Source organism: Fistularia commersonii, chromosome 7 (assembly GCF_037954325.1).
Source record: "Fistularia commersonii isolate RoL2024-O1a breed Wild chromosome 7, RoL_Fcom_v1.0, whole genome shotgun sequence".
Classification (NCBI taxonomy): Eukaryota; Metazoa; Chordata; class Actinopteri; order Syngnathiformes; family Fistulariidae; genus Fistularia; species Fistularia commersonii.
Window position 1 is genome coordinate 5,302,384 of NC_141290.1, and position 26,879 is coordinate 5,329,262.

At 44.8% G+C, this 26,879-nt stretch overlaps 3 protein-coding genes across 5 annotated transcripts; 2 read left to right on the plus strand and 1 right to left on the minus strand.

The window, feature by feature from the left end:
- The first annotated feature begins 185 nt into the window (after positions 1–185).
- On the plus strand, positions 186–5,143 carry bet1l (Bet1 golgi vesicular membrane trafficking protein-like). The gene is made up of 5 exons (XM_086149289.1): positions 186–329; positions 882–963; positions 2,986–3,071; positions 3,244–3,300; positions 3,384–5,143. Exons 2-5 carry the CDS (start codon positions 945–947, stop codon positions 3,549–3,551), a joined length of 330 nt encoding a protein of 109 aa, XP_086005415.1. The 5' UTR covers positions 186–329; positions 882–944; the 3' UTR covers positions 3,552–5,143.
- Positions 5,144–5,931: 788 nt separating this feature from the next.
- deaf1 (DEAF1 transcription factor) lies at positions 5,932–13,459 on the plus strand. The gene is made up of 13 exons (XM_086149290.1): positions 5,932–6,361; positions 7,615–7,712; positions 7,826–7,952; positions 8,150–8,299; positions 8,970–9,109; positions 9,198–9,263; positions 9,349–9,393; positions 9,596–9,719; positions 9,898–10,023; positions 11,260–11,528; positions 11,633–11,731; positions 11,973–12,062; positions 12,152–13,459. Exons 1-13 carry the CDS (start codon positions 6,163–6,165, stop codon positions 12,251–12,253), a joined length of 1,635 nt encoding a protein of 544 aa, XP_086005416.1. The 5' UTR covers positions 5,932–6,162; the 3' UTR covers positions 12,254–13,459.
- Positions 13,460–13,621: 162 nt separating this feature from the next.
- LOC147232447 (D(4) dopamine receptor-like) lies at positions 13,622–21,647 on the minus strand. Of its 3 annotated transcripts, XM_086149293.1 has the most exons (5): positions 20,981–21,647; positions 18,424–18,536; positions 16,111–16,703; positions 15,564–15,658; positions 15,016–15,152 (listed from the first exon to the last, which is right to left on the minus strand). In XM_086149293.1, the coding sequence occupies exons 1-4, from the start codon at positions 21,236–21,238 to the stop codon at positions 15,573–15,575; spliced, it is 1,050 nt and encodes a 349-aa protein (XP_086005419.1). In that variant the 5' UTR covers positions 21,239–21,647; the 3' UTR covers positions 15,016–15,152; positions 15,564–15,572. The 3 variants fall into 3 exon arrangements, with proteins under 3 accessions (XP_086005417.1, XP_086005418.1, XP_086005419.1); XM_086149291.1 differs by lacking the exon at positions 15,564–15,658 and having other exon boundaries at positions 13,622–15,152; XM_086149292.1 differs by having other exon boundaries at positions 15,010–15,658.
- Positions 21,648–26,879: the final 5,232 nt, after the last annotated feature.

A 26,879-nucleotide genomic window follows, 5' to 3' on the forward strand; every position in this document is an offset into this window, starting at 1 on the left:
ATTTGTTTCTATTTTCAACTCACTTCCTGCTGCTGGTGTTCTTCTCTGATGTTTTACTGATCATTTGGGATGTTTTGTGTTTAGGCTTTGTGTGAACTTCTGGTCCCTGTCAAGGCAAACACGTCATAGATGGTGTCGCAAGTGCAAACTGTTTTTAGACGCAAAATCTCTCCCCGACTGTTTTCTTCACACTGTAGACACCTTCATGTGCTCCGCATGTTACAATGATACAGAAGCGTGATAGGTTCCACAGCTTGGATAAAACCTGTGTGGATGAAGAAAGACAGCAACTTCCAGTTGTTGACCTGAGATATTACTTCCAAGAAGAGGTGTGTCCTCATTTTTGTTTATGTTTGTAGCATTATTGTTTTAATTAGTATTAACGATTTCAATAATATAAAAATCATTGGGTCTGAGCTCCAGAGGGCCTTGGCAGAATTCAAAACAGGGGCGCATTATGTAAAAACCCAATATTCAAAATAATTCATGGAATAAATACTATTTCTTACTAATACGTGATGTGTAATATGAACAATAGAAAGAAGTCTTAGATGGTAGGATTATTAACTTGGAGAGTATTATCCACTCTGATTTATATAAATTTCTTAAAATCATTGTATAATTGAAAGAATATCAAAATGTAGAAGCAAAGCAGATGGATGTGAATCACAATGAAATCAAAACCAAAACAAAGATCAATTGAATGATGTTCAAAAATTGTTTCGTCACAATTTCAAATCCAATTTAATCTCAATATTAAGAATTATTGAGGGTTAGATGTTATTATTATGTTCGTGGTACACATGATAAACTATTGGAATCATGTTGTTTTGAAAAAATCCCCTCTGTTTACTTTTCTCGCGCCACTGACGTCACGAAAGGGGCGGTTACCTTGCGAGAGCGCTCGCGATGCCAGCTGACCACGACGTCATCACTCCACCAACATGGCGGACTGGAATAGAGGTATTTACCTTTCTGACACGTCAAATGCGACGATTTCTCCGTTGTATTGAATCGTAAAGTTCGCGTGAAGCGCTTTACGGTTATACATTGCCGTTTAAGCTCGAAACTCGTCGCATTCTCGGCCTCGTCACTGGTTTTAATATTCTTTAAAAGGCGAAAAAGTAGCTAAGCGAACTGGCTAACAAGCCGCCTAGCATTAGGCGCTCTGGCGTCAAACAGGTCCGGGTTTGAGACGGAACTACATGGAATCACATTTTCCTCACTTAAGATTTCGAATTATACCAGAGAATTATTAAAATTTTGCTCTGTGGTCATGTCAGTGAAGTGAGGGGGAGGTTTAGTACATAACTGAACGATAGTTTTAGATAAGATAACAATATAGGCGTCTCCATCTAACCCTCTCCTTTGCATCCCCTTCTTTCACACCAACTAACTTCCGGTCCTCTATCCCAGCCATCTAACCCTCCACTTTCCGCTGCGAACCGGGTTGGGGTCTTGGGGCAGCAGCTGAAGCAGGGAGTCCCAGACTTCCCTCACCCTGGCCATATGGTCCATGTCTTCTGATGGAATCCCAAGGTATTCCCCGGCCAGCTCAAAGACATAGTCCCTCCAGCGTGTGTTGGGTCTCCCGGGGAATCCTCCCCCTGGTTGGACCACCCTATAACACCCTCCCAAGGCGGTGTCTGGGAGACACGCCGGCGAGGTCCCCGAGCCACCTCTTTGGGCTCCTCTGCATGCTTCGGAGCATCCTCCTGGATGACCGAGCTCCTCATCCTATCACTAAGGGAGAGCCCTGTGGAGGAAACTCATTTCAGCTGCTTGTGTCTGGGATCTGGTTTTGGTCACCACGCACAGCTGGTGATCCGAGTTCCCTGTGGGAATGTAGATGCACCTTTAAATCGAGATCCTTCTTCACCACAACGGGCAGGTTTAGGGTCCTCATCTCTACTTCATTCTCCCTTCCATCCATACACCCCTCTGGTATTCCTCTGGTCTTCCTCTGGCTGGCAGTTCTCTGGCAAATAAATAAAAATCAAACCCTTTAATTCACCTCACCATCACCTGGCAGGAAGTCCAACTGGCCTCTTTAGGAGCGGAGACATTGAAATCTCCTCTTTTTTTCCCCCCTCATTCTTATACTGGCTCACTGGCTACTCAAGCATTTAGTATCCCAAAGAAAAGGAAACACTAAGAGGCACAAAGCACTTAAGACATCTAAATTGAAGATGATGCAGCCTGTGGTACATTTTTTTCCCTTTAATGCTACTAATATGTGTATCAGAAAAAACAAATGTTGGTGTGTTGCAGTTATGAAATCAATGAATGGCCACAGAGAAAACAAATATGTAATTCTGCGTGAAACAAATATTTTGAACTCTGAAAAAAAACGCTGGGTCGAAGGCTTACTTTTCAAAGAAGATACTCTATGTCTGTTTGTATTTATAAAATGAGAAGCAGAATCTAAATATCCCCCATTGTTCAATGGCACGTACTGGAGCGTTTTGGTCAGTGGTTAATCCAAATAAAAACAAGTATTTCACCAAACAGTGCGATACATAAAATTGCAGAAGAATGCCCAATGAAAAAGTTTATTTTACCCTGGTTGATGTGTTTTTTCTTTTTGCTCCTGATCCTCAGTGCACAGCATCAGCATGTTGAGTCTGTAAAAGCTCAAAAAATTGCACGTCGGCCGTTGTGACATATCTTTAGCCACATAGAAATAAAATATTACACAGTCACCATAATCTTTGACTTTTGAATTAATTTAAAAAAAAAAACATAAACTAGACAATTTTGATTTATTTTGTTTTGTAATATAGATATTACAACTTTTGCATTCCATGGGTGTAACAGGATGGACACTGATGTCATTTGTTGCTCTAGCTTCATGCCAGCCATCTTTACATTACAAACTGCTTGTCTGTCGTGTCATTAGCCTTTTAAACGTGAAAAGGGTCCTTAATCTCACTGCATAATTGAATTTGTGTGTGTGTGTGTGTGTGTGTGCGCGCGCACGCACAGGTCATGGCTCAGTTGAAGACATGCTGGATGCGGAAAATAAACGGATGGCTGAAAACCTGGCTTCCAAAGTCTCCCGGCTGAAATCTGTGAGTCACTATCAGTGGCTCCTTCTGTCTCCCAAAAAAAGGATTCCTTCCTGAAAGCTTTCATTTAAACCGGCAACCAAATAATGTCAGAGATATTGCAGTCTGTCTTTTTTGTAGTTTGACCCTGAGGTGACTCCAGCCACCTGATCTTTCTTGTTTCTGCGTCCGACAGCTGGCGTACGACATCGACCGGGAGGCCGAGGATCAGAACGAGTATCTGGACGGCATGGTGAGTAAAGGAAGACAGAATTGTTATAAGTCATCTCAAGTGTCGCGCTCTGTAGCGTTGATCTGTCATTCTCATTCTAACAGGACTCCAACTTTCTGAGCGCCACTGGTCTGCTAAGCGGCAGCGTCAAGCGCTTTTCCACAATGGTGCGGTCCAGTCGAGACAACCGCCGCATCCTGTGCTACGTGTCCTTGGGCACAGTGCTGGTCTTCTTCCTGTTGTACTACCTGGTCTCAAGGATCCAGCGCTGATGCGCGAGGTGATGGGCAGGGGGGATGGGGATGGAACTGAGCTGGAACATTGTGACACGTACTCAGATATGGATCACATCTGGGTTTCTACTGGGCGAAGGAAGACTTACAAGGAACCAAAGTGAGGTGATGAAGATTATTTTCATCTGATTGTTGATACAGCCACTAGTGGAGCGTTGGTGGCCTGAGACACAAAGAAACGGGAAAGGCCGGACGCCAATTCTTGTTGCTTCAGTGCTAAGAGTGTCCTCCTCCTGCTGAGTGATGGACTGAAGTTTCCCATCAATCAAAACCAACAAACCAAAGGGCCACATGGCTGCCAAGTCACAGATTCTTCTAGAAATACCAAACGGCATTCAGATAGCGGAAGCTAATCCTTCCATCTCTCCCCTTTGAAAGCAGAAGGTGAAATGCAATGCAAGCAGCGGGTCGTTTTTTAGAGGAGCTGGTGAGAGACGGTGCTCTGAAGAGTTAGCACAAACAGATTGGGAGAGACCAGATCTGCGTTGATAATGTTAGCCCTGAGGGACAGAAGGAAGAGTCAATACTGTGATCAGCCCTCTCGCTAACATCACCAAAATGGTGCTAGTTGCTTTTGTTAGCAGCTAGCATCATTCCGTGAAAATTAATTTTTCTGACTTTGTCTTCTGCTTTTTTGTCTTCCCGAGGGATATCATGCTAACAATGTCCCGTATTGCCTATTTATCATGTGGACGAATTGCAAGGGGAGTTTACTTTGCCAGGTTTCCACTCCCCGTCTCCAACATACTGCTGTTTTTTTTCAACATTCCTGAGGACATTGTTTATTTTTTAATTTCTCATTTCTTTCTATTTTCTCTCCAATTAATATAAAGTTACACTTTAAGGTTTACACAATATTTTTAAAGTATGCGGTCAAATAAATTATGTAAAAGAAAAATAATGTATTTTTTTGTTGTTATTTTTGACTTTCAGTGACCATATGAAGATATGTGAGAGTATATTTTAGCTCCAATTAGCACTGAAGCTAAAAATAGAAGCTATGCTATTATTCGGTGACTATACAACTCCACTTTAATGGACAGGCACTTCAGGCACCTTCTAGTTTAATTCAAAGGTCAATGAAAGTCAAAGTGCGCCTGCTTTCTCAGAGCCACCGTCCAAACGTGGCATCCGGCTGGGAAACGCCAGTTGGAGACTTCTAGTCGAGGACCCGCAGCCCGATGTTGAACACTTCGTCCCGTCCCTAAGGATGTCAACAGAGTGCTCCAACCAGCATTGATGAAGCATTGTGGCTCCTGCGGTTTATAGTCCACAAAAGGGACATTTTCCCCTTTTCTTCAAGTGTCACAATTTCAGTTTTATCACTTATGTAATTTGTCGACATTCCCGTGCAGATGTCTAACAATAAATAATATGAAAGGTGCTTGTTGGGTAAATTGTTTTGAATAATCTAATTTCTCATGGTTTACATTATGCATAAATATAAAGGATGCGAACTGTGTTGACATTGCCATCATCTAATGTTTATATTACATTCATCTGTGCGGCTGTGAGATATAAAAAGATGTAAAACTGATGCACATATGGAAATAAAAAAGGAATTTTCCACATCAGTATCTGTTTTATATATACATACATACATATATTCTTCTTTCGGCTTTTCCCTTCAGGGGTCGTCACAGTGAATCAATCTTCCCCATCTAACCCTATTCTCTGTATCCTCTCTCACACCAACTATCTTCATATCCTCTCCCACTACATCCATAAATCTTATATGTATATATATATATATATACATACACACACACATACACACATACATCAGTTTGACCTCTATGCAAAATCTAGTCCTGCTTCTGTCATATCAGTGATAGAGTACAATAGAATAGATAGAATACAATAGAATAAATATCCCCATTGTCCCACAATGGGGAGTTTAAATCAGAAATATTTTGTTGTTCCCAGATAAAATGGGGAATTGTTCTCATCATGAAAATGTATTGATTATTAGACAGATATTAATCAGGGGACTATTTATCACTATGTCCACAGCTATAGGGATGAAAGCATTAAGATCACAACATGTGCCTTTTCTCCTGATTATAGAGGGCATTTTCAAAATAATCCTGACAGTTAAATTGACATTTGTATTTATGAATAACAGTAACTTATATCTTGCTGGGGATAAAAATCGATCTTCTAAATGAAAAAAATAGCAAAAAAAATCAATGTGAATGTTTTAATTTACTGGATTGAAAATCGATCTTACTGTTCTAGTTTTGCATATTTATTTTTTTCTAATATAACCTAGAAAACAACATTGAGTCGATGATCGTGAGTTCAGTGCGTCTCTTCGGATCCACTCGTGTTCTTCCGGTAATTTCCGGAGCATCCCGAATGAGGGACTCGTCGGAAAAACAAAACCCTCCGCGGGGCCTCCTTTCCTCTCATTTCTGTCGTTCGGCTCATTGACTATTTATTAATTGATATTTAAGAAAAAAACATCGTCTTATTAACGTTTTTTTGTTCATTTTTAGTCCCGGCAGACTCCGCGTTCGCGGTTCTACCCCGGTTCGTGCCTGGCTCGGCGCTGCTCGGAGGAGTTCGGGTCTTGTCGTTCGGCGGGGGAATGGACGAAGCGGAGTCGGCCACGAAAGCGCTCGGGCTGGATGAACCGCCCATCGACGAGCCGCCGGTGGAGCGGGTGGGCTCGGATACCGAATCGGAGGCCGAAGTCGCCACGATGGCTGTGATGGCGGAACCGGGAAACATCGACATGGGAGCCGAGTCCTTGCCGAACCCAGACGAGGCCGAGGCAGCGTTTGCAGGCAAGGCGGGCTTTAGCTAGCTAGCAGCAGGCCGCTCTCATGGCGCTAAATCACTGTGAGACTCATGTTTGTACAACTTTATACACATTTCCGGGACACCTTAAAGCACAAGATAGCGTATTTATTTATGAATTCTTTATCAATTAAAAAACATTAGTTACGTGTTAAATAAGCCAATTTAATACTAAACAGTGCCTTAGTAGAAACTATCCATTTATGAGGGGTGTTCGCGACTCGCCAGACTTCGCTCGCTTTTTCTATAATTTAAAGTTTTCTTACTTGTCGTACTTTCAAACGTCGCATATGTGATTTGAAACACCCCACACAGTAAGTCCCCGACTCCGACATCCCATCGGCAGGGACAGAACATGGAAAGAAGCCACCGGGATTATTTTTATAACTTTCGGTATCGGCGTACGATGGACAGACACCCGGGTTTACTTAGATGTAAACAGAAGTGAGTATCAGGAGGTGCAGGATTTGTTTTCCGACCCTGATCTTAAAAGTAAACTTAAATTGAGATTTTCTGATGGAAAGGGATATAACCAATCATATGTCCAATAATTTTAGATTTAATAACTGGAATATAAATGAAATTTGGAAAATTTTGAAATTCTGTCATTGTTAGCTTACATTTGTATACACATTTGTTACATTTAATAATTGACCTTTTTCATTCCAGTTATAGCTGGAAGATTTAATATCTACATCGAGAGCTGGATCTTTCTGCATTAACTTCTATTTATTTTGGATGTTTTAAAGTCTCCATACATTTATTCACTAAATTGGCTTTCTTAACTGTAAATTTACATGTGTGCTTTTAGCATCACAAGGAAATGAAAATGCCAATCACCATAAAGTGATTTTTCTTAGTTTGATGAAGAGTCAGTCGACCTGAAGTGACGTCTTGAAATCCTGGGAGGTAGCAAATAATTTCAACATCACTTTTAACAGTGCTTTCTAGTATTTAAAGAAGTGGACCAGCATCTCTTCCTAAACAATATCTCCCTTGGGGATCAATAAAGTATTCTGATTATGAATTTCTGATATTTATAACTTTTTTCCAATATGTGACACAGCTATCATTTCAATTCTTGACACGCTGATGCTGTTGTTGAATCCCCTTCACCTCATGTCATGTAACCCAGAGTGTTCTTCTTTGGTGCAGTAAATGTAGAACTGATAGGACCCCTCAATCTGGGGCGTCGGTCTGACGGTTTAAAACTGACCTGTCATTTGTTGTTGTGCATCAGAGGTGCGTGCAGTGACTGTGGGAGACGTCCAGGCTGCGGAGGATAACGTCTTCACCACCACGGTGGCCACATCCGCCAGCCTTCCTGAGCACGTGCTGGTGGGTCGGCACTCGGTGATCTGTCCCTTGTGTTGACTATTTAATAATTTACATGTATGAAACATGACACTCATTTTTGAAATTAAATACATGCTTGTGTGTGTGTGTTGCAGAGCGGGAGGACCACGCTGCAGCTGGGGGAGGGTCTCAGCAGCCAGAAGGCCACTCTGATCGTGGTCCACACCGACACAAGCATTGTGGAGGCTGCAGGCCTCAAGACAGCTGCCTCCATCGCTCCAGGTGTGTGTGTGTGTGTTCCTAGGATTTAAAATCACAGTTAAAGGACAATAATAAACATCGTAATATCCCCCTGATTCCTTTCATTTTGAAAATTGAATTGAAATAACCGGAGCATGGACAACAGTTGTGATAATGAAGGGTTTGTTTTCAAATGGAAAACAGTGAAGTTCCTGTTGTTTGTTTGGCTCCGCCCCCAGGTCCTCAGGCCCCGCCCACGCCGTTGACGCCCTCCCAGGACAAAGAGCCCGGATCCAAGTATAACTGGGACCCGTCAGTCTACAACAACGAGCTGCCGGTGCGCTGCAGAAACACTAGCGGGATTCTGTACAAGACCCGGCTCGGCTCAGGTGACCAGTTACCTCGGCAACTTTTCACATCGGGAAAGGGAAAGAAGCCGAAACACACAGTGCGATTGCACGGGCCGGGTCATGCGATACACGGTTGTTAGCAGCGTGCTATTCACAAACTCCTCAGAGGAAATTTGGGGGAAAAGAAATTACCATTCACCTCAGCAAAATCTGATAAAATACTTTGATTTCCCTTTCATTTTCACCCATCTGATTAAAAAGTCTTTACTTCTTAAATAGTCTTCATTTTTTTTTTCATCATTTCAACTTTTAATTTTATTAATGCTTTTAAAATTTTCAGAGCATTTTTAAACATTGCTCCTGGTAATATAAAGGCATATTTTTGTATTCCCCTGACCTTGTTGCATGGTTTTACCATTATTATTATTATTATTTTTATTATTATTATTGTTATTATGAATAATCATGTTTAGACTGTATTTCTTTGTGTGGCCACTAGAGGATTCAATGAGCACCAATTTGTAGCTCATTCAGTCATTTCTTGCAAATTTAAGGTGACTGTCTGTGGAATATTTGCCTTCTCTTTTGGTAATTTATCGCAAATTTCAAAGTGAGAATGTTTTACGATCCTCTCAACCCACTGCTCCTCAGCTGAGGCGGCGAGTGTCAGTGCTGACCCGTGTCTTTTTGTGCGTCCACCTTTGTCCAGGTGGTAAAGGTCGCTGCATCAAACACAACCAGCAGTGGCTGACGCCCACCGAGTTCGAGGGTCTGGCGGGAAGAGCGAGCAGCAAGGACTGGAAGAGGAGCATCAGATACGCCGGCAGGCCTCTCCTCTGCCTCATCCAGGTGCGGATACTCAACAGTGGCATCACGAGTCGCTACACTGTGATCAGACTGAACCACAGGGAATAAATGTGTTTGTGTGTGTGTCCAGGAGCGAATCCTGAACCCCCATGCTGCCTCATGCACGTGTGCGGCCTGCTGCGATGACCTAGTGCCGGTGAGTCCAGAGTCCGACCCGAGAACCAGCTGCACGATCACAATTAGCTTAACTGTGCATGCATGTTCTGTTTTTTGTGTCTCAGAGTCCGAAGGAAGGAGAGTCCCTGGCTGCCGAAAACATCAGCATGGTTGGTCCTTCTCCTCTGGTTCTCCATAGGCCGGTTGCCCTTGACAACGGATGCCGCAGACCTATCTTTAAAATGTAGATGATAAATCTGACCAATCACCTCTAGCCAGGAAGCGCACAGACACAAGTGCCGATGAGATCGATGTAATCAGCTTCCTGTTTGCTTTTCTGATGCGGTTCCTTTGCTCCCTCCCCTTTTCCAGACCGGACCAGTTCGCCTCTTCGTGCCCTACAAGAGAAGGAAGAAGGACGCTGAGCCTCCCCTTGCACCTGCCAAGAAGGAGGCCCCGGCCCCCAAGAACATCACACTGACCCCGGGGACCACATGTACGTCAGGTGACCCGCGGCGTCTGACGTCAGGCGCTGCGATTGGAGGAAAAGCCTCAATTTCATATATAAACATCACTGTCTTTCTCCTGAATGATGGCGACGTACAAACGTGGTGACGGAGAGCAGCTCATTTTCAGCTGTTTTTAACCTTTTTTTTCTCGCCTCTGTCCCGCAGTCACGGTGACGCCGTCGGGACAGATCACCTCCGGCACCTTGACCTTCGACCGCTCGCCGACGGGCGACGCCGCCGCCATCATCTCAGAGGGCTCAGCCCAGAGTGAGGTCTTTGCCAGCACAGCAGGTAACCCTTTCATCACTACACACACACACACACACACACACACACACACACACACACACACACACACACACACACACACACGGCGCCCACTGCAGGACCACTGGTCCATACATCATCGTATGAGGCGTCCATTAGGCCCCCGGGAGCTACTCTCTGATTGGCTGTCAGCAGTAACAAGCTCCCAGGAGGGGTTGTTGTGTAGTGAACCTGTCCAGTGATGTCACTGGGTTGACAGCAGTGATGTCACAGACGCCCCTGACACACTTTTGGCAAACATGCAATTTATCACTAGACAACATTGAACAGCCTCGAGCTGATAGCCAATCAAGTGCGCCGACCTCTTGTTCACTTCTTCGAGATTTTCAATATAAGAGTGCGAGCCCTGGAATGGAATGCGGCCTACTGTGCATGCGTGCGTGCTTGTGTGCGTGTGCGTGTGTGTGTGTGTGTGTGTGTGTGTGTGTGTGTGTGTGTTTGAGTGTGTGTGATGTTTCCAGGATACTTGAAAAAAAGTGACAGTTGGGAGGCAGGACTCGGAAGGTTTCAGCCAGCAGGGGGCAGCAGAGCGGCAGCTATCGCATGCAGATCTGCTGATTGGACTAATTTCAGTTTAAAATGTATTTAGAACTAATTTAAGTTGTTTTTTTTTTTTTTACAAAAAACCTTTTGATTAACAAATGTAAAGAGGTTTTAATGATTTTGTTAACTCCAAATTGCATCCCTGTGTTATTTTAAATATTTACAGGTCATTTTTTTTTTTTCTGAACGCGTCAAGCATAAATGGAATGGGCAGGAAGCAATGTGGTTGCAGTCCAGTGTTTTGCCACGCACACACATAAACACGTGCGTGCGCACACACACATACAAACGTGCACGCACCATCCCTCGTGCTTGTGGCGATGGGTCTGAGATGGATGTTGAGTTATTTTTGAACACGCACCCTCTTCCCACTCTGCCACCCCCCCAACTGTCAGTGATTCCCCCCTTCTGGTGAATAAGTGTGTGTGTGTGTGTGTGTGTGTGTGTGTGTGTGTGTGTGTGTGTGTGTGTGTGTGTGGCGCACTGACCTGGATCTGTCAGCCACCCCCCGCACACACATTAAATAACTTCCTTGCAGGTGTTCGAACCTTGAAACATCTCGGTAGCCCCTCAGTGGCGCCACCCTCTGGACAAAATCACAAACTACAATGTACTACTTCTCTTGTGTTTGTACATCTTTTTGTTCTGCTTCCTCAGTGCTGACAGCGCTGCCGGCGTTGGCTGTGTCCCCCCAGCCGGTGCCGGCCAAGATGGCAGTCTCGTCACCCCAGGCGGGGCTGGTAAGCACCCTGGAGGTTGGGCCGGCGGCGGGCGAGGCTCCGAAGACCACCTGGCTGTACCTGGAGGACCTCGCTAACACACTGCTGGGCAATGTGCAGCAGCTGAAGGCTCTGATTGAGCAGGCCAAGCATGGCAGCTGTGAGGCCGCGGGGTCGGGGGTCAAAGGCCAGGGGCCACCGAAGGAGGTGAGAGGATGTACAACCTGGTGAAAACATGACGATGCAGAAGTTGTATGATTTCATGACTCAGCATTTGTGTGTGTCTGTGCATGCTATTCGTGCACGTTCAGTGCGGCCTCACCCCGTCATTCCAGAGCCAGATATCCTTCCAGCAGCAAGACGAGTCTGAGTCCAAGAGGAACTCCGACATCACCGAGATCATCATGGACGTGCGTATTCACTCAGACTACGTTTACCACCATGCACCCTGAGAGCCAACACCATTGAAAACCAACCTCTGGGAAAGTCCTTATGACAGTTACCCTGATAGACATGCTAGTTAAGCTAACGCACAGTGGCTCTTCACTGTTCTCTTCATCATTTCACGCGGGCTTCTCATGCTGAGGGTCTATTTCACTTCCTGGTCATGATGTTTGACTAATCCCCTTGACATCCGCTGTCTCTCTGCAGCAAATGTGCGTGAACTGCGGCCGGGTGGCGATGAGCGAGTGCACCGGCTGCCGCAAGGTCAACTACTGCTCCCCTTTCTGCCAGAGGAAGGTAGGACAGCGGCAGCCGCCCCTTCCCCGCCGTCAGCCATCTTTGAAAGTTAGTGGACATGAGTGGACGGCTGTTCTCTTCCCCTGCAGGACTGGAAGGACCATCAGCACACCTGCTGCCAGTCAGCAGGAGGCGTAACCCTGCCAGAGGAGGAGCCAATCACAGCCATGGGGATGGACAAAGTCAAGTGACGGAGCTGGGCGCCATAGCGAACAAACTTTAACTTTGTATTTATTGAGTTTACTTTATTTTCATCCACGTGAGTACCTGAGGAGTCGTCGCTGCTGCTCTCCACCCTGCGACGTGAGGGGAAAACGCAGCTCAACTCGAACCCATGGACCAAAACATCCAGCAACCTCTGGCGGCTAATGAGGTTGGCCTGGGAGCTGTGCAAGAATGCGCCGGGAAGAGAACAAACTCAGGAATTCCCTCATGGACTGGAGGCTACCAGTACGTCGCTAATGTACCGCAAAATAGTAAACTCCCTGCTGCATCAATGCAGAACAGTGCCCTGACATGTTACGCCTAATGGCGCCCGCTCCACGTGGACGCTGGTGAACTTGCCACCTTTCGCGTCCTGCTTATACCAATTAAGTGTTAGCTAGCTTGATGCTAGATAGCTTTTCCACTCTCCACTATGTCGGAGCTTTGAAATGACTTGAATTGTGTTTCTTTCTTTTAACTGAGCTCTATGAAAGTGTTGCTACGGATCAGAGTACGCATCCCTACCTCGTAGATTAGCATCTCATCCACTGTAGCGAATTGGAGGGGGACCAAACGGACGTAGTCTACATCAGGCTAGTTGTGAAAATCTCAGCGGTAAATAGGGGTTCTGGCGGCCCCTTGTGGGCAGAAACACACAGCTGTGCAGGATGCCTAAAACTAAAAAGTCAAGGTGACCAGAAAATCTATTCCAACCAAACCACATGTGTCTGCCGGGACAAAGTCCTGAATAAGAAACCTCAAGATCAAACCAAACAGGAATTCCAAATATGGGCTACTTAGTCAAAATGTCTTGACAAACGTTTAAAGAATACATTTTTCCCCCGTCTTGTGCCGTTTGTAAATCACAAGGGTTGAAATCATCCATGAATGGGGCTGAAGGAGAAATGCAATCGGCGAAGAGAAGAAATATGGATTCAGATTGACCCTGTAATCCGCCTGTTTCCAAATAATGGGACAATCTGTTATTTTTTCATTTGATTCTTTATTTCTATTTTAAAACACAACTCATGAAAACTCTAGAAACTCGATTTCCTCTGATCCGCGAAGAAATGTCGACACTGAGCCGCACACAACCCCTGTTTTTTAAAGATGGAGAATGGTGGAAACGCCTGAGAGGTATTTTATGTATAATGTTGTTGCCTTTTTTTGGTTAAAAAAACAGATTTACAAAAGCTGTGTGGATTTGTTATTATTTTTAATCATCTATTTTGACATCAGAGTCTTCAGAGAAACAGATCAGAGGAAGTTATGGACTCTTTTGGAGAAAGGCGCCCCCTGGTGGTGAGGTGATGCGCTGACAACGCTAACGCACGAATATTAGAATATTAGAAAGAATTCCCCCCCATTTGGCTGGTGTTACTCCAAAATAGGCCATAACAAAATCATTAAGTTGATGGGAAAATTGGCCTAAAGAAATACTACAGATGGAAATAAAAAAAAAAAAAAGAAAATCCCCAACCATTAGCGACAACTTCCTGTTTCAAATACTTAAATTGTCAAGGATTATTTTTTAAAAAAGGCAAATATTAATTAATCCAAATGGCATTATTCGGTGTTCACTGGGACAAGACACCTTAGGCCGAAGGTTGGCTGTGCTGTCGTTGAACCCCGTTTGACGTTCATCAGATCTGTGGGTCCCTGACAAAACTCGGGGTTTGTCCCTTCTCCCCCCTCTGACTCCTCCGTGCACCCAGTTTGATAACATCACATCCAGGCCTTTTTTTATTCCTGCCATTTTTTTCTCCTCCTTCATCGCCAAGTGACAGCGGTTTCACTTCATTTCCCGCCGGAGAAATGAAAATGCAAACGCTCCGCTTGTTATTCAGTGGAGATGTCGGCGCAATTCCCCCCGCTGGCTCACATAATCCGACAGTCTATCCGCCTTTGCTTGATGCTGCGAAGGGATTTTAAAAAAAAAAAAAACCTTTATCTCCAGTGTTTTGACTCTCAGGAAATCTAATTGTGCATTTTTTGACGACAATGGAGGTGATCAACAACCTGTCAGGGATCCAATTGGTGTGTCATATTTTCCTAATGTATTCGTGTATCCCCCGCCAAGCAAGGCCGCATGGCATCCGGTCCCGCATGTGAGTCTACCGTATACATAGATTTTCAAGAGACCTGCTTTGGATAAAAGGTCAGTGGGCCCGAGACAGCACCATTCCCAGTGCTCCGTCATTGTTTTTGGTCAACTTTGATCACATAATTTGATCCACTTCCTGGTTGAACAATAACATTAAATACTGACCGCTGACTTGTTAAAATGGCTACCTCTCAAGTCAGTTTGATACTCCGACAGTGCCATGATTCTCAGGGTATTTATACCTTCACAGAACAGAAGGTGGCGATAGATCAGGCACGGGTGGCAACCTGGGAATTTTAAGTGAAAATGTTTTTATTCGGAAAAGATGGACGTCAGCATATAAAACAGGTCCCGGACGCTCGGCTGGTGGGTTAGATGGCGTCACCGAGCATCAGGAAACCTCTCAGCGTATTCAAGTGAGCTTTTCCGTTTTCAAATGTAGAAAAAAGATTAAATCAGAAAGGAAGGAAAAGGATAGCGTCGAAGACTTGAAAGACACTAAACAGACAGAAGCGTCTCTTGTGCGTTTGAACGTCTGCACAGCAGCGGTTAGCGGCAGCGTCCTCATCGGGCGCCATAGGGGAGGCAACGGCGCAGAACCTTCTTGAAGAACTTCCTGAACTCTGTGTTGAAGACGGTGTAGATGATGGGGTTCAGGGCACTGTTGACGTAGCCCAGCCACGTCACCACGCTCATCAGCGGCGCAGGGATGTGGCAGCCGCGGCAGCGTGCCCGCATAGTGTGGAGCACGAAGAACGGAGTCCAGCACAACAGGAAGGCACCTGAGGATGTAGAGAGCCACAGGGGAAGTTAGAAATTAGCTTCATTTTGGTTGGAGTATACAAACTTCCCACGAAATATGACCTTCTGAAGGAGACCCTCTGGGGCTTTACCAGCACGCCGGCGCGTGTCTGACCCTTTCTTACGCAATAATTGGATTGCAGATTAAGGAGACGCAGGATTAGCCATCATGTGCTAAAGGGAAGCACTTCTACGCATTAGACCTGACACTTGCTATTTATAGGTTGACCTTTTTTTTAAGCGCCGGCGCGCCGGTGCCTCAGAAGTGGCACCAAGACTGTACAGTACCGGCGCTCACCTGACAGGAGTGCCTGTTTGACCCTGTATGTAGTAGCGGTTTGCTGACGGTTCTTCTGTCCCTCCTCCCAATACCACACGGGACAACTACTCACCTGGTCCAATCAAAATGGTTCAGGGGCAGCAGGCGGTTGGCCTCTGACAACCAGCACCAGGTTGGTGGTGTCTTCGAAATCACACCAGGAGGCGCCTGGTTGAAGATGATCTTTCTTATGACCCACTTACAGTATAAAGACATTGTTCTGACAGCACCGTTAGCTGGAGCGCTGGCTTGAGCGGCACCTCTCAGACCCTTCAGGACAGACTACATCCTGTACTGTGAGCAAGCTGTCTTGAGCGTAGCCTGAATTTCAAGGACATGCTTGTTCAATAGGAGTTTGGACACTTTGGCTGCCATTGTGTCCATACGCGCTCGAAAGATGTCTTTACAGTACAAAGACATCATTCTGAGAGTGCTTTACTATTAGCATTTACATGAGCATTAATTTGATCGCTACGTCTCAGACAGGACAGACTAGATCCTGCTCTGCGAGCAAAGGGTTGTGAGTGCACCATGAAGGAAGAGGACCCTGCTAGTAGAACGGGAGTCTGGCTGCCATCGTGTCCGCCCACAAACATCCCGGTCTGCTGGAGTTGACTCACCTACAACAACAGGAAGGACCTTCATGGCCTTCCTCTCCCGGCTGTTTATCTTGGCAGTCTTCCTCCGGTGAGGGTCCGGGTTGAAGCGGATCTCGGCGAAGGTCACCGTGGGGATGGGCCCGTCCTTTCGCTCTGGCGAGGGGAAGGGCTGCTCCGGCGAGTGAAGACTGGTGGGCTCGTCCGGCAGGTCCGTGGGTTCCCGCTCGATCACGGGGGGCAGCAGCGGTGGCAGCGAGGCCAAGGGAGGGAGCGAGGCGGCGGCAGCCTCCTGCAGCTTGCGGCACGCCTGGATGCTGCTCCTCAGCTTGGCCTTGCGGTTCTCCTCCCAGCGCCGCAGGCCGCGGAACATCCCGCAGTACAGCAGCAGCATGACGGGGCAGGGGATGAAGAAGGAGCACACGGACGAGTACACGACATAGTCGTCGTTTTCCAGCTTGCACTCGCGGGGGTCACGACCCGGCACGTTGTTGATGCCCACCATGATGGGCGAGGCCACGGCCAGCGCCAGAAGCCAGGTGGCTGAGAGCAGCGCCGCCTGCCGCAGGTCCACGTGCTTGCGGTTGTAGTTGAGGGGAATCAGCACGGCGATGAACCTGCAACACAGGACAGGTGGAGGGGGTTTCAATCAATCTGCCCTCTACTGCTGGCGCCCCCAACAGGGCATAGGGTGAATCGAATCATGAATTGGGGAAGTATTTAGCCCAACACAAAAGGAAGACTTGGGGCATTCATTCGGACATTGAAACATGACTCTATTTTTCCTTGAAAATACCTTCTGACCCTCACAATGAACCCACACCCGAACCACCCCTTCCTTCATAAGTTCAAGCTTCATCATCCACTTAAACCATCTTTGCCGCTGCGTCTCATCACCATCCGTCCATGTTAGCCTCACTACCTCCCCCAACCGTCCTCCTCCGCCCTAATTACATTTTACGGAGTGTGTGCATCAGATTTGAGGAGCCCCGACTCCACTCCAACATCCCTCATCCCTCAACATCAGCCGACGGTTGGGTTAATCTCATTGGGTGGGACTAACGAGCGCATACGGAGAGTGGCAGTTCATCAGGGCCGAGCGACATCCAGGGCGGAGGCTGCTAAATGATGCTATCTCTTTTGATTTGTCTCCGCTTTGTTTTTTTTTTTTGTTTTTTTTTTTTTATTTTTTACGGGAAGCAGACCAGGGAAAGGCCTCCGCCGTCCGTCAGGTTGACAGGTTTACAGCGAGCGGGCCGGGCGCGCTCGTCTCCCATTCGTCAGCACTTGGATGGCTGGGTGACCTTGACCCACGACAGAATGACTGGTCTGAAAACGCAGCGGGCTCCAGATGCCGGCTCCCAGAGTCCTTCACCTCCACCTTTCATTGCTGTAACGCCTGTAGGAAACGCCATTATCACTGCGGCGGCGGCCTTGAGAATTGCGTCGGCCCGCAACATGTCTGAGAAGCAAAGTTGTTTCTCCGCGAGGCTTCAGCGCAGAGCCTTTCCTTGGCTCGGATTCGAGAGCCAATTCCAGTTGCTGCGACAACAAGTTCATTTTCTGACAGAAAAAAATAAGCTTTTGATGAGGGAGGCTTAGAGCGCTGTGGTTCTCCGGGTTCTCTCCCGGAGTCCTTGCCTGGGTTCTCCAGGTTCTTCCACCTGGGTAACTACTCCTGGCTGGGTTCTCCAAGTGCTACGTCCTCCTCCCACAATCCCCAAAACAGTCAGCAGGTTCACTGATGGCTCTAAATTTTATTCTGGTGCAGATGAGAGGATGAATGGTTGGATGTCTCTGTATGATTGACAGCTGACTGGTCCACATTAAACCCCACCCCTCTTGCCTAAACGTCAGCTGGGACTGGCTCCGAGCCCGATACACATCAAGCTGTATCTTCGGTCTGTTTGATTATCTATTTAGAATTCACAGCGAGTGTACTGGGTTCAACTTTACAGTGAAATTAACTTCAAAAGGAAATGACCTGTAAAGCAAATCCTATTATTTATTTGCCACCTCCCTGTCATCTCTCCTTTTATTGTTGACACTCGGCTGATTTCTCCATCATGTCAAAGATTTCTTTTTCCTCTCGCGAAACCACAAGGTCATGTTTTTCTGACAACTTTGATTCTTTTTTTTAGTTTCAAAATTTCCAGGAAGTCATTATAATCCCCTCACGTTTTCTAGCTGCAATAAATTAGTTTTCCCACTGTGGATTCGACCTGAAGCCTGGCATGTTCATATCAGTGCGCGGTTTGGGTCAAAGATCAGCTCATAACTCCTTTAGAGGGCGACGTCTGCCATATGTGTGTGTGTGCCTGTGTATGCCCGCATCACCTGTCGACGCTGATGGCGCAGAGGTTGAAGATGGAGGCGGTGCAGAGCATCACGTCCATGGTCATTAGGTAGTCACAGACGCTGGTGCCAAGGGTCCAAACACCATCCTGGAACTGAATGATGCGATACGCATCCAAAAAGATTAAGGGTAAGGGTGTCGGCTATCAATTGGCTCGGGAGAAATTTTCCTGTTTTTGGTTTGCTCGATTCAGCTCAAATTTTTGGAAATTGACACAAATTAAAAGCTAGGGATGACTGAAAGGTATCAGAAAAGTGCTCAAGATCAAATTCAAATGTATATACTACCTGAATATTACTGAGAAATATTAATAAAAACAGTGATTTAAAGAATGGGAGTAATCCAGAAATTATGAAATGTTCAAGATGCTATCTCAAAATCTTTTTAAAGATGACTGGGAAAGTACAATTAAATTGGGGTGGGGGGGGGTGTTAAAGTTTTAAACCATTTATTACACATATTCAAATATTTGACATACCACATTTTGCAAAGAAACTAAATGTCATGTTTAACAAATTTCTATAACTAAATCTCTGTGTGTGGCAAATATTCCTTATTCGTCTAAATGCAAATTAATATGGCAGTCCCTATGTCCTCTATTGTAAGTCGCTTTGGATAAAAGCGTCTGCCAAATGCAATGTAATGTAATGTAATAATATTTTTGTTATGTGGTATTTGCATGGAAAGTTAATATATTCATACAGGTCTCCCTTACACCATATTTCAAGCAAAAATACATTGATGGTGAGAAAAACAATCAATTTAATTTTCTTATTGTAGAATAAAAACCACAGACTGAAATGCATAAAAGCTTTAAAAGGCATGAAACAGGAGGATAAAGGAAAAATAAGGTCTTGGTCCACTGTTCGGAACCGCTCGCATTGTTTTCCTAAAATAAAAACATGGCGGGGGCCTCCGCTGTGACCTTTGACCCCTGGACCTGAGCCCAATCTCAGGGCAAGGGGGGTGGGGGGGGCGGACGACAGACACCTTTTGTTGTGTGTCTGTGGTGCGTCAAACGACAAACGAACCGGGTTGAGCTTTGTCAGCCGTCCAGGATTCTCTGTATTACTGTAGTATTCTCCAAATTAAAACAGAAGAGTCTACTCAGTGTGTGAATGAAACGCACCCTTTCATAATAGGAGCATGTTTACTCCAATACAATTTCCACTCATCTTTTTTTCCTCCCTTTTTTTTACCCCTTATATTTTTTAATGATAATAGGTGTAAGACCTTTGTTTTTTGGTGCCTACAGTAATGAAAGAGCAGGAATGAGGAGGCATTGTCATTGCTAAGGTCAGCTAGAGTTCACAGTGGGAGTTTTGATGGGACAATTCACCCACCCCCTTTATCTTGAAACCCAGTTCCATCAAGCAGCAGACAAAAACAAGTGCATGATTATATTTCATAAACCATCAATCTCAAACCAAAAATGAATTCATTTTTTGTTTGGCATATTTTCAGATCATCTGTATCTGGGTGAAAGTGGTAGAAGTACCTAGGATGCAGGAACATCATGTTTACATACGTCTTAGCTAACAGTAGTAACACACTGATTCAGAGCTAACTGTAGCCAAGTGTATAAACTGACTCCTTGAGTAGGCGGGGATATTTCAATTTAATACTGCAACATACTAGCAACAACGATAAATGGCTGATCTGTCAAAGAACTGCTATTCATGTCAAACAATTAGGTGTGGCTAGGTGTTTAAGCTAACTTATAGCATGGTTACCCCACATGAAGCTATCTGTAAGAGCATGCTAATACACAGTGGGCGTTAACTGAAGGTATCTACTGATTAAAAAAAATCTATTGAATTTTAAGATAATAAAATAATTGCTCACTAATATACAATTAACAAGAGGTGAAGCCATATTTAAGATAGCTCTGGTAGCATGCTAACGTGCCACAGACACCAAGCGAAGTCTATCCAGACGTTAGCCAACTGATGGCCAGCATCAGTTAAATGACACACCCGGCCAGCATGTGGACATGAATCCGGAGGCCACGGTTAACTCCTGTCTTTTTGCGGGAGGGGGGGTAGAGATAAAAACCTTTTATTAACCTGGGATTCTCAACCTTCACCAAGGTAAGTTTCATCCCGAGATCAGCGCTGCTAGCACTGCTAGCCTCGGCTGTAATTGTGTTAGCAATAGTTTCCGTGTTTCACGTTTCTCCGTGTTTGTCGAGGTCGGAAAAGGGATTTACACTTTCGACGACATTAACCTGTTTTTATACAATAACTAATGACCACCTCGAATTCCAGGCCCGTTTTAAAACGGGTCACAAGTTTTATCATATATGCTTCATAGTCAGAGTTGAGGTTTTGACGTCGCAGACCGACAGGAAGTGGAGACTCAGACGGTTAGTTAATGGCTTCATAATTGTGTGAAGACAGACTCATCACTAAGAAGTTGTTTCCTATGTTTTGTCTCGAATTCCGACTAAAAATGGATGAAAAAAGCCACGACTACTAATGTTGATTTAAAACTCGAAGTTGCGAAACTCGATTTCATGCGTACCGTTTCCGGTCTCACCTCTGAGTAGACGAAGAGCGGCAGCACCAACACGGCGAGCATCAGGTCCGCCGCCGCCAGGCTGACGATGAAGTAGTTGGTGGTTGTTTTGAGAGCCTTCTCGGTGAAGACGCTCAAACACACAAGCAGGTTCCCGCCTACGATGCCGATGATCAGCGGGACCCCGAACACCAGCGCGGCCGGGCTGTGGCCCCCCGGCGTCGGCGCCACCGCGCTCCCGTTGTCCGACATCTCCCCCCCCCACCGGGAGCCTCTCATGAAGGCCCGGACGGGCTCCGCTCACCGGAGCGCCGCCGCATCGCCGAACCGGTTCCGGGTGGGCGGATAGGGGACTCCGGACGCCCCAAAGTGGCCGGGCGCGCGGCCGGAAGTCCGCTATTCGTCGACGCGCGTCAGCCAAGTTCCAACGGAAAAATCTACATTTTTTTTTTTTTTTTTCAATTTTAAATTAAATGAAAAAGAAATGAATTCCAAAGTGAAATCCGCTTCAGCACCGTGGCGGAGGCTGGGAAGGCAGGAAGGGAGGGAGGAAGGGAGAGAGGGAGGGGGGACGGCGGACGAGCCGCCGGTAGGGCGTGCGCGCGGAGATGAGCGCGTGCCTCCGTCGGATTGCACCTGCAGCTGCTCGAGCGACCGAGTCAGCCAATTAAAGCCGCTTATCGGCGCGCGAGTCCCTCGGTTTCGCCAGTGGCCTTGCGCGCGCGCGTGTCTGCAAGAGAGAGAGAGAGAGAGAGAGAGAGACCGAGTGGCGCGCCCGCTGCCCTACAATACAATTTTTTTTTTTAACTTATAAAGTATAAACAGACAAAACATATAAACATGGATAAATTCAATCGAACATCAATAACATTAATAAGCGTGAGGAAACATAAGGACATTCATTTTGTAGACAATCAATTAACTGTAAAAGTAAACAAGATGAAAGGACTGTGAGAAATGTTTAATTTTGGAAATAAGGGGGGGAAAATTAACAATAAATTTAAAAATAAAAATGACAAGGGAAATGCATTTTGTATTTAGCTCAATGGATCTAAAGCAGGGGAGGGGAATTAGTTTGACTGGCAGGTAATATTTCTTATTTAATTTTTATGCGCGGACCAATTAGCGTGTCATGAACAAAATGAAAATTGCAATTTCAATATTTAAATTTTTTGGATTTTTTATTTCAACGTTAAAATCATTAATGATCATATAAATGTACCAACACTATTTTGTATGTAATCATCCATACAAAATTAAACCAAAAGGAAAAAATAAAGAGTTTCCAAACTCAATATGGATTGAAAATACTTATTAAAATATTCAAAGAAAATATTTTGGGAGGCCAGTAAAATGTCTGATCTAAAGGAATATCATAAAACGATATATTTTTTAGTTTTTGGATTTTTCCGTAAGTTTTAAAGATTTTTTTGTATAATTCAAAATCGTTTAAGGGACAGTCAACACACAATAAAATAAAAATGGACTATTACAGATTCTAAACTACTTTCCAATGTGTATTCAAATTATAAAATACTAATTTTTGTCTCCATATGGCGTATTAATGAGTGAGTGAGTGAATGGTTGTATTGGTCTGTATGTGGCCCTGTGATTGGTTTAGGGCTCACCCCGCCCCTCACCCAATGACAGCTGGGATTGGTAGCCTGCCTCCTCCCCCGACGTCGCAAATGAATGACTGAATGAATGGATCTAAAATTTTGATGAAATATGAAGTAGAATTTATGGACAAGTGTTCATGCAGTCAGTTCACTCCAATAAACACATTAATTTTATATTTTATATTATTAGAATGAGGAATTACATAACAATAAAACGCCCCAAAGAAAACACTGAATCAATAATAAATAACCTTTGAAATGAGAAAAAAAATGAAAAAAAAATCAAATGAAATATAAACATTTAATTAAAATAAAATATTTACAGGATAAATTACAATAATAAATACATGAGTTCACTTTAGGTTTAAATAAAACCTCTGGCTACTGGGTTTCCTCAGGACATCAGAGCTCAGCTGTTCCCCTCAGACGTCAGGCTGAACATCTGAACGACAATCTGCCTTTCGGTACACACAAACACACACACACACAAACACACACATACATACATACATACATACACACACAGGGCTTCGAAGTACTTAGAAAATGTAAGGTTGTTTAACAGTTTCCAAACCTTATTAAAAGAAACGTTTGAACCAAGTTCCAGCATCACAGACGATCACGCGTCTCCACCAAGCGGCCGAAGCCGGAAGTGCAAGTAGGAAGTTCATCTCACAAAGTAATGAGGCGGATGGAGCACAGTGGCGTGCAGAGGTCTGGTGACGCCTGGGGCAAATCTTCATCGCATGTCCCAAATACTCAAATATCTTATTGTTCTTTTCCCCTCAGAGGTCGCCACAGTGAATCAACCTTCTCCATCTAACCCTATTTTCTGTATCCTCCTCTCTCACACCAACTACCTTCATATCATCTCTCACAACGTCCATAAATCTTCTCTTTGGTCTTCCTCTAGACCACCACCCTGGCAGCTCCAATTCCAGCATCCGTCTATCAATATATTCACGATCCGTCCTCTATACATGATCCAACCACCTCAGTCTGGCTTCTCTGACTTTCTCTCCAAAATATCTAAACGGGTGCTGTCCCTCTGATGGACTCATTCTTGATCCTATCCATCCTCCTCAATCCCAAGGAGATGCTCTACATCTTTATCTCTGCGAGATTTAGCTCTGCCTCCTGTCTTTTTGTCATTTTCACTGTTTCTAGTCCATACAGCATCGCTGGTCTCACCACTGTCTTGTACACCTTTCCTTTAATTCTTGCTAATAGTCTTATATCTCATAGTACCCCTGACCAATGTCCCCTCTAATTTTTCATGTTTCGGCATACAGACAACCTTGCTGAGGCGACTGTGAGCCACATTAGATGTTCACACTGTGGCCACACATTCATATCACACCTGGGATCATGGCTTCCATTTAGTCCATATTTTACCATCAGAAAACTCACTTACTACTTTAGCTTCGCTGCATGTTTTGCAGACCAGACCTTCCTCATTCGAAAAAGAAAAAAATCTCACCAAGTTTCACTGCTGGTTCTTCTATTTGCACATACTCCGACAGCCATTCCAACTTAAAAGAACCGCATTTCTTTTTTACTTTGGTTTGATGAGTGGACGCATCACATTCGCCGCCCGCTTGTTTCTACATGATAAGGGTTAGCATGTTAGCATTAGCATCACTTAACACCGCCACACTGTTGTTATTGTTATATAGCGTGTATGGGCAGAGCACGTGCGCAAGTACTGTCAATGCCGTGATTGGCTGTGTAGCGTAATTGCATCACATTTTACAATTGGCTGGACACTTGTCACTCACTGAGTTACACAGGAAAATTTTACAGAAAAAAATGTTACGTACAGTATCCAATTCATTTGCAGTGGGCTCACTGCGCTGGATAAGTTTTCGTGTGCACTGAGAGTGTGCAAGCAGTGCGCAATTGCGCAGCTTAGAGGGAACATTGGCCCAGACACTTTTCTTCACCCATTCCAACTTGCTTGAACCCCTTTCTTTACCTCTTTTCCGAACTCTCCATTGCAATGGACTGTTGACCCGAAGTACCTAATCCTCCAACTTCTTTATCTCCGCTCCCTGTAGCCTCACCATTTCACCCGGATTCCTCTTTCACACACATATATTCTTGCTTCTAATTTGTCTTGCTTTGATTAACCTTCATTCCTACATCATGGTCCATGGAGATTCCTGTCTAACTTCATCTGTCAGCCTGTTCATCACCACTACAAACAAGAAGCAGTTCAGAGCTGATCCCTGAAGGAGTCCCATCTCCACCTTGAACTTCTCTGTTACCCCTACAGCACACCGCACCACTGTCTCACAGCTAGCATACATGCCCGCGCCTCAACTGATACAGTATGAGATTCTTGGGTTTGATTTGCATATTTGTTTTTTGCACAAGTTTCACACCAGATGCCATTCCTGAAGCAGCCCTCTGCATTTATCCGGGCTTGGGTCCGGCTCAGGGATGCCACTGGCTTGTGCCCCCCTGAGGCTGGCTCAGGGAGACCCCGGCCTGTGCCCCCCTCTCAAATACTCAAATATACTGAGAAATATAAGGGGAAAGGAACATATTTTGAATATATAAACGCGGATAAAATATGAATCAAATCCCTTCTTCAATTTTAATATAAATAAATCACAATGTATTAAGTCCCCCCCCAAAAAATGAGGCCTCCTGTCACAAAACACCTGAACTACTTCAGTTTTTACATAAGCTGTAAGATATTCTTTTTTGATGTTAAAAAAAGCCAAGTTGGTCATAGATGACTCAGATATATTTCTATTCATTTCAGTTTTGAAACTGACTATTCACAGCTGGCGACAGAAAATGAGATTGTAAGTGGGAATCTGTATGAAACACAGTGATGGAAATGTTTCATTGAATGGATCCCAGGTTACCAAGATGTTATTGTCCTATTTGATCAATATTTGTACCAGCTACATAAAAACGATAATAAAATCTCTCAACATATCTTAGTCTGTGCAAAATTGTAAAAATAATATTTTCACTCGTAGGCTCCCATTGATCCCATACATCGCAATGCTGTATGGGTAATGACGTCACAAGGTTGCACTGGGCTCGGTCCTGCTCATTTTGTCCATACGGTGCAAAAACATGTCGTCTGTGCAAGCCTTCCCATTTGAACCCAAGAGAGATGAGAGCGAGGGGGACAACGCTGACGACAGGAGTCCAAATGAGCTTCAAAATGAAGAAGAGCAAAGATGTGCAGAGGTAAGAGTCGGTAGAAGTTGCTGGTGTACATGCGGCAACTACGTTGCTATGGTAACAGAGTGCCTGTTGGAATGCGCTTTTTTGACTTAAGCATCTGTTTAAAACTAGCAGCACCCGTGAGCTCTTTCAGCTCTTTTTAGCTTGACTAAATGCTTCAAATACATCCAGACAGAAGTGGCAAGAACACTGCCGTGGATCCTTCGCAAGTTGTTTGCATCCAAAAGCAAAATCGCACCTCTGCCTTCCCTTACTCTCCCTTGGAAAGCTGTGTAGAGTAGCATCACTCCCTTTGTTTCCCTGGACAGGATATTGCACTAAAGAGCAGCACAATGTGGCATTATTCCGTAGAAACCGAGCCAAAGTTAACGCTACTGAAAATCCAAAGTACACACGAACAACCTCCGTTCGTCATTTATTGTGCTGGTCAATAATGGCGACTCCCATAAGTTTTACCTACTCAGGTACTTTCACCCAAGTCGGTAAAAGTACTAAGCTAGAAGCAAAAAAAGCTGAAAAAAATACGAGCTTTGACTCTAGGACGCGCATCACAACTAAAATTTTTGTATTTAATGTCTAATTGGATGCCCCCATCCAATGGATCTGAGAATCCCCTGAGAAATTAGCCAAATAATGGGTTAAAAATAAGCAATAATTCAGCAGAAATAAGCTGAAAAATACATAATAATTACAAATCAGACTTCAAAGACAGTCAATAAATCCCTGAAAAATTGTCCCTTGAATAATAAGGTGTTCAAAGATCTAAATATCAAAACATGAGGGATGAAAGTGCGTTAAATCTTATTTCAGTACTTTCCCGTAAAACTCAAGTGCAGTGTCGACACGGAGGCAAATTACCCCGAGTATCCTGATACTCATTTCAGCCAAAGTGACAGGGTAGATGCACACGTATTTACAGTTTGCTATATTTACAGATATAAATAAAAGGGGACTACCAAATGACCAGCCTCGGCAGCCTGGAGGCTGGCAGAGTGTCCAGACAGTCCACAGCCCACTGAAGCTCCTCCGCCACGTCGATCACCGCCGCCGTTGACGTCAGATCTGTGTGCAAGGGCACACTTGGTGGCGCTGAC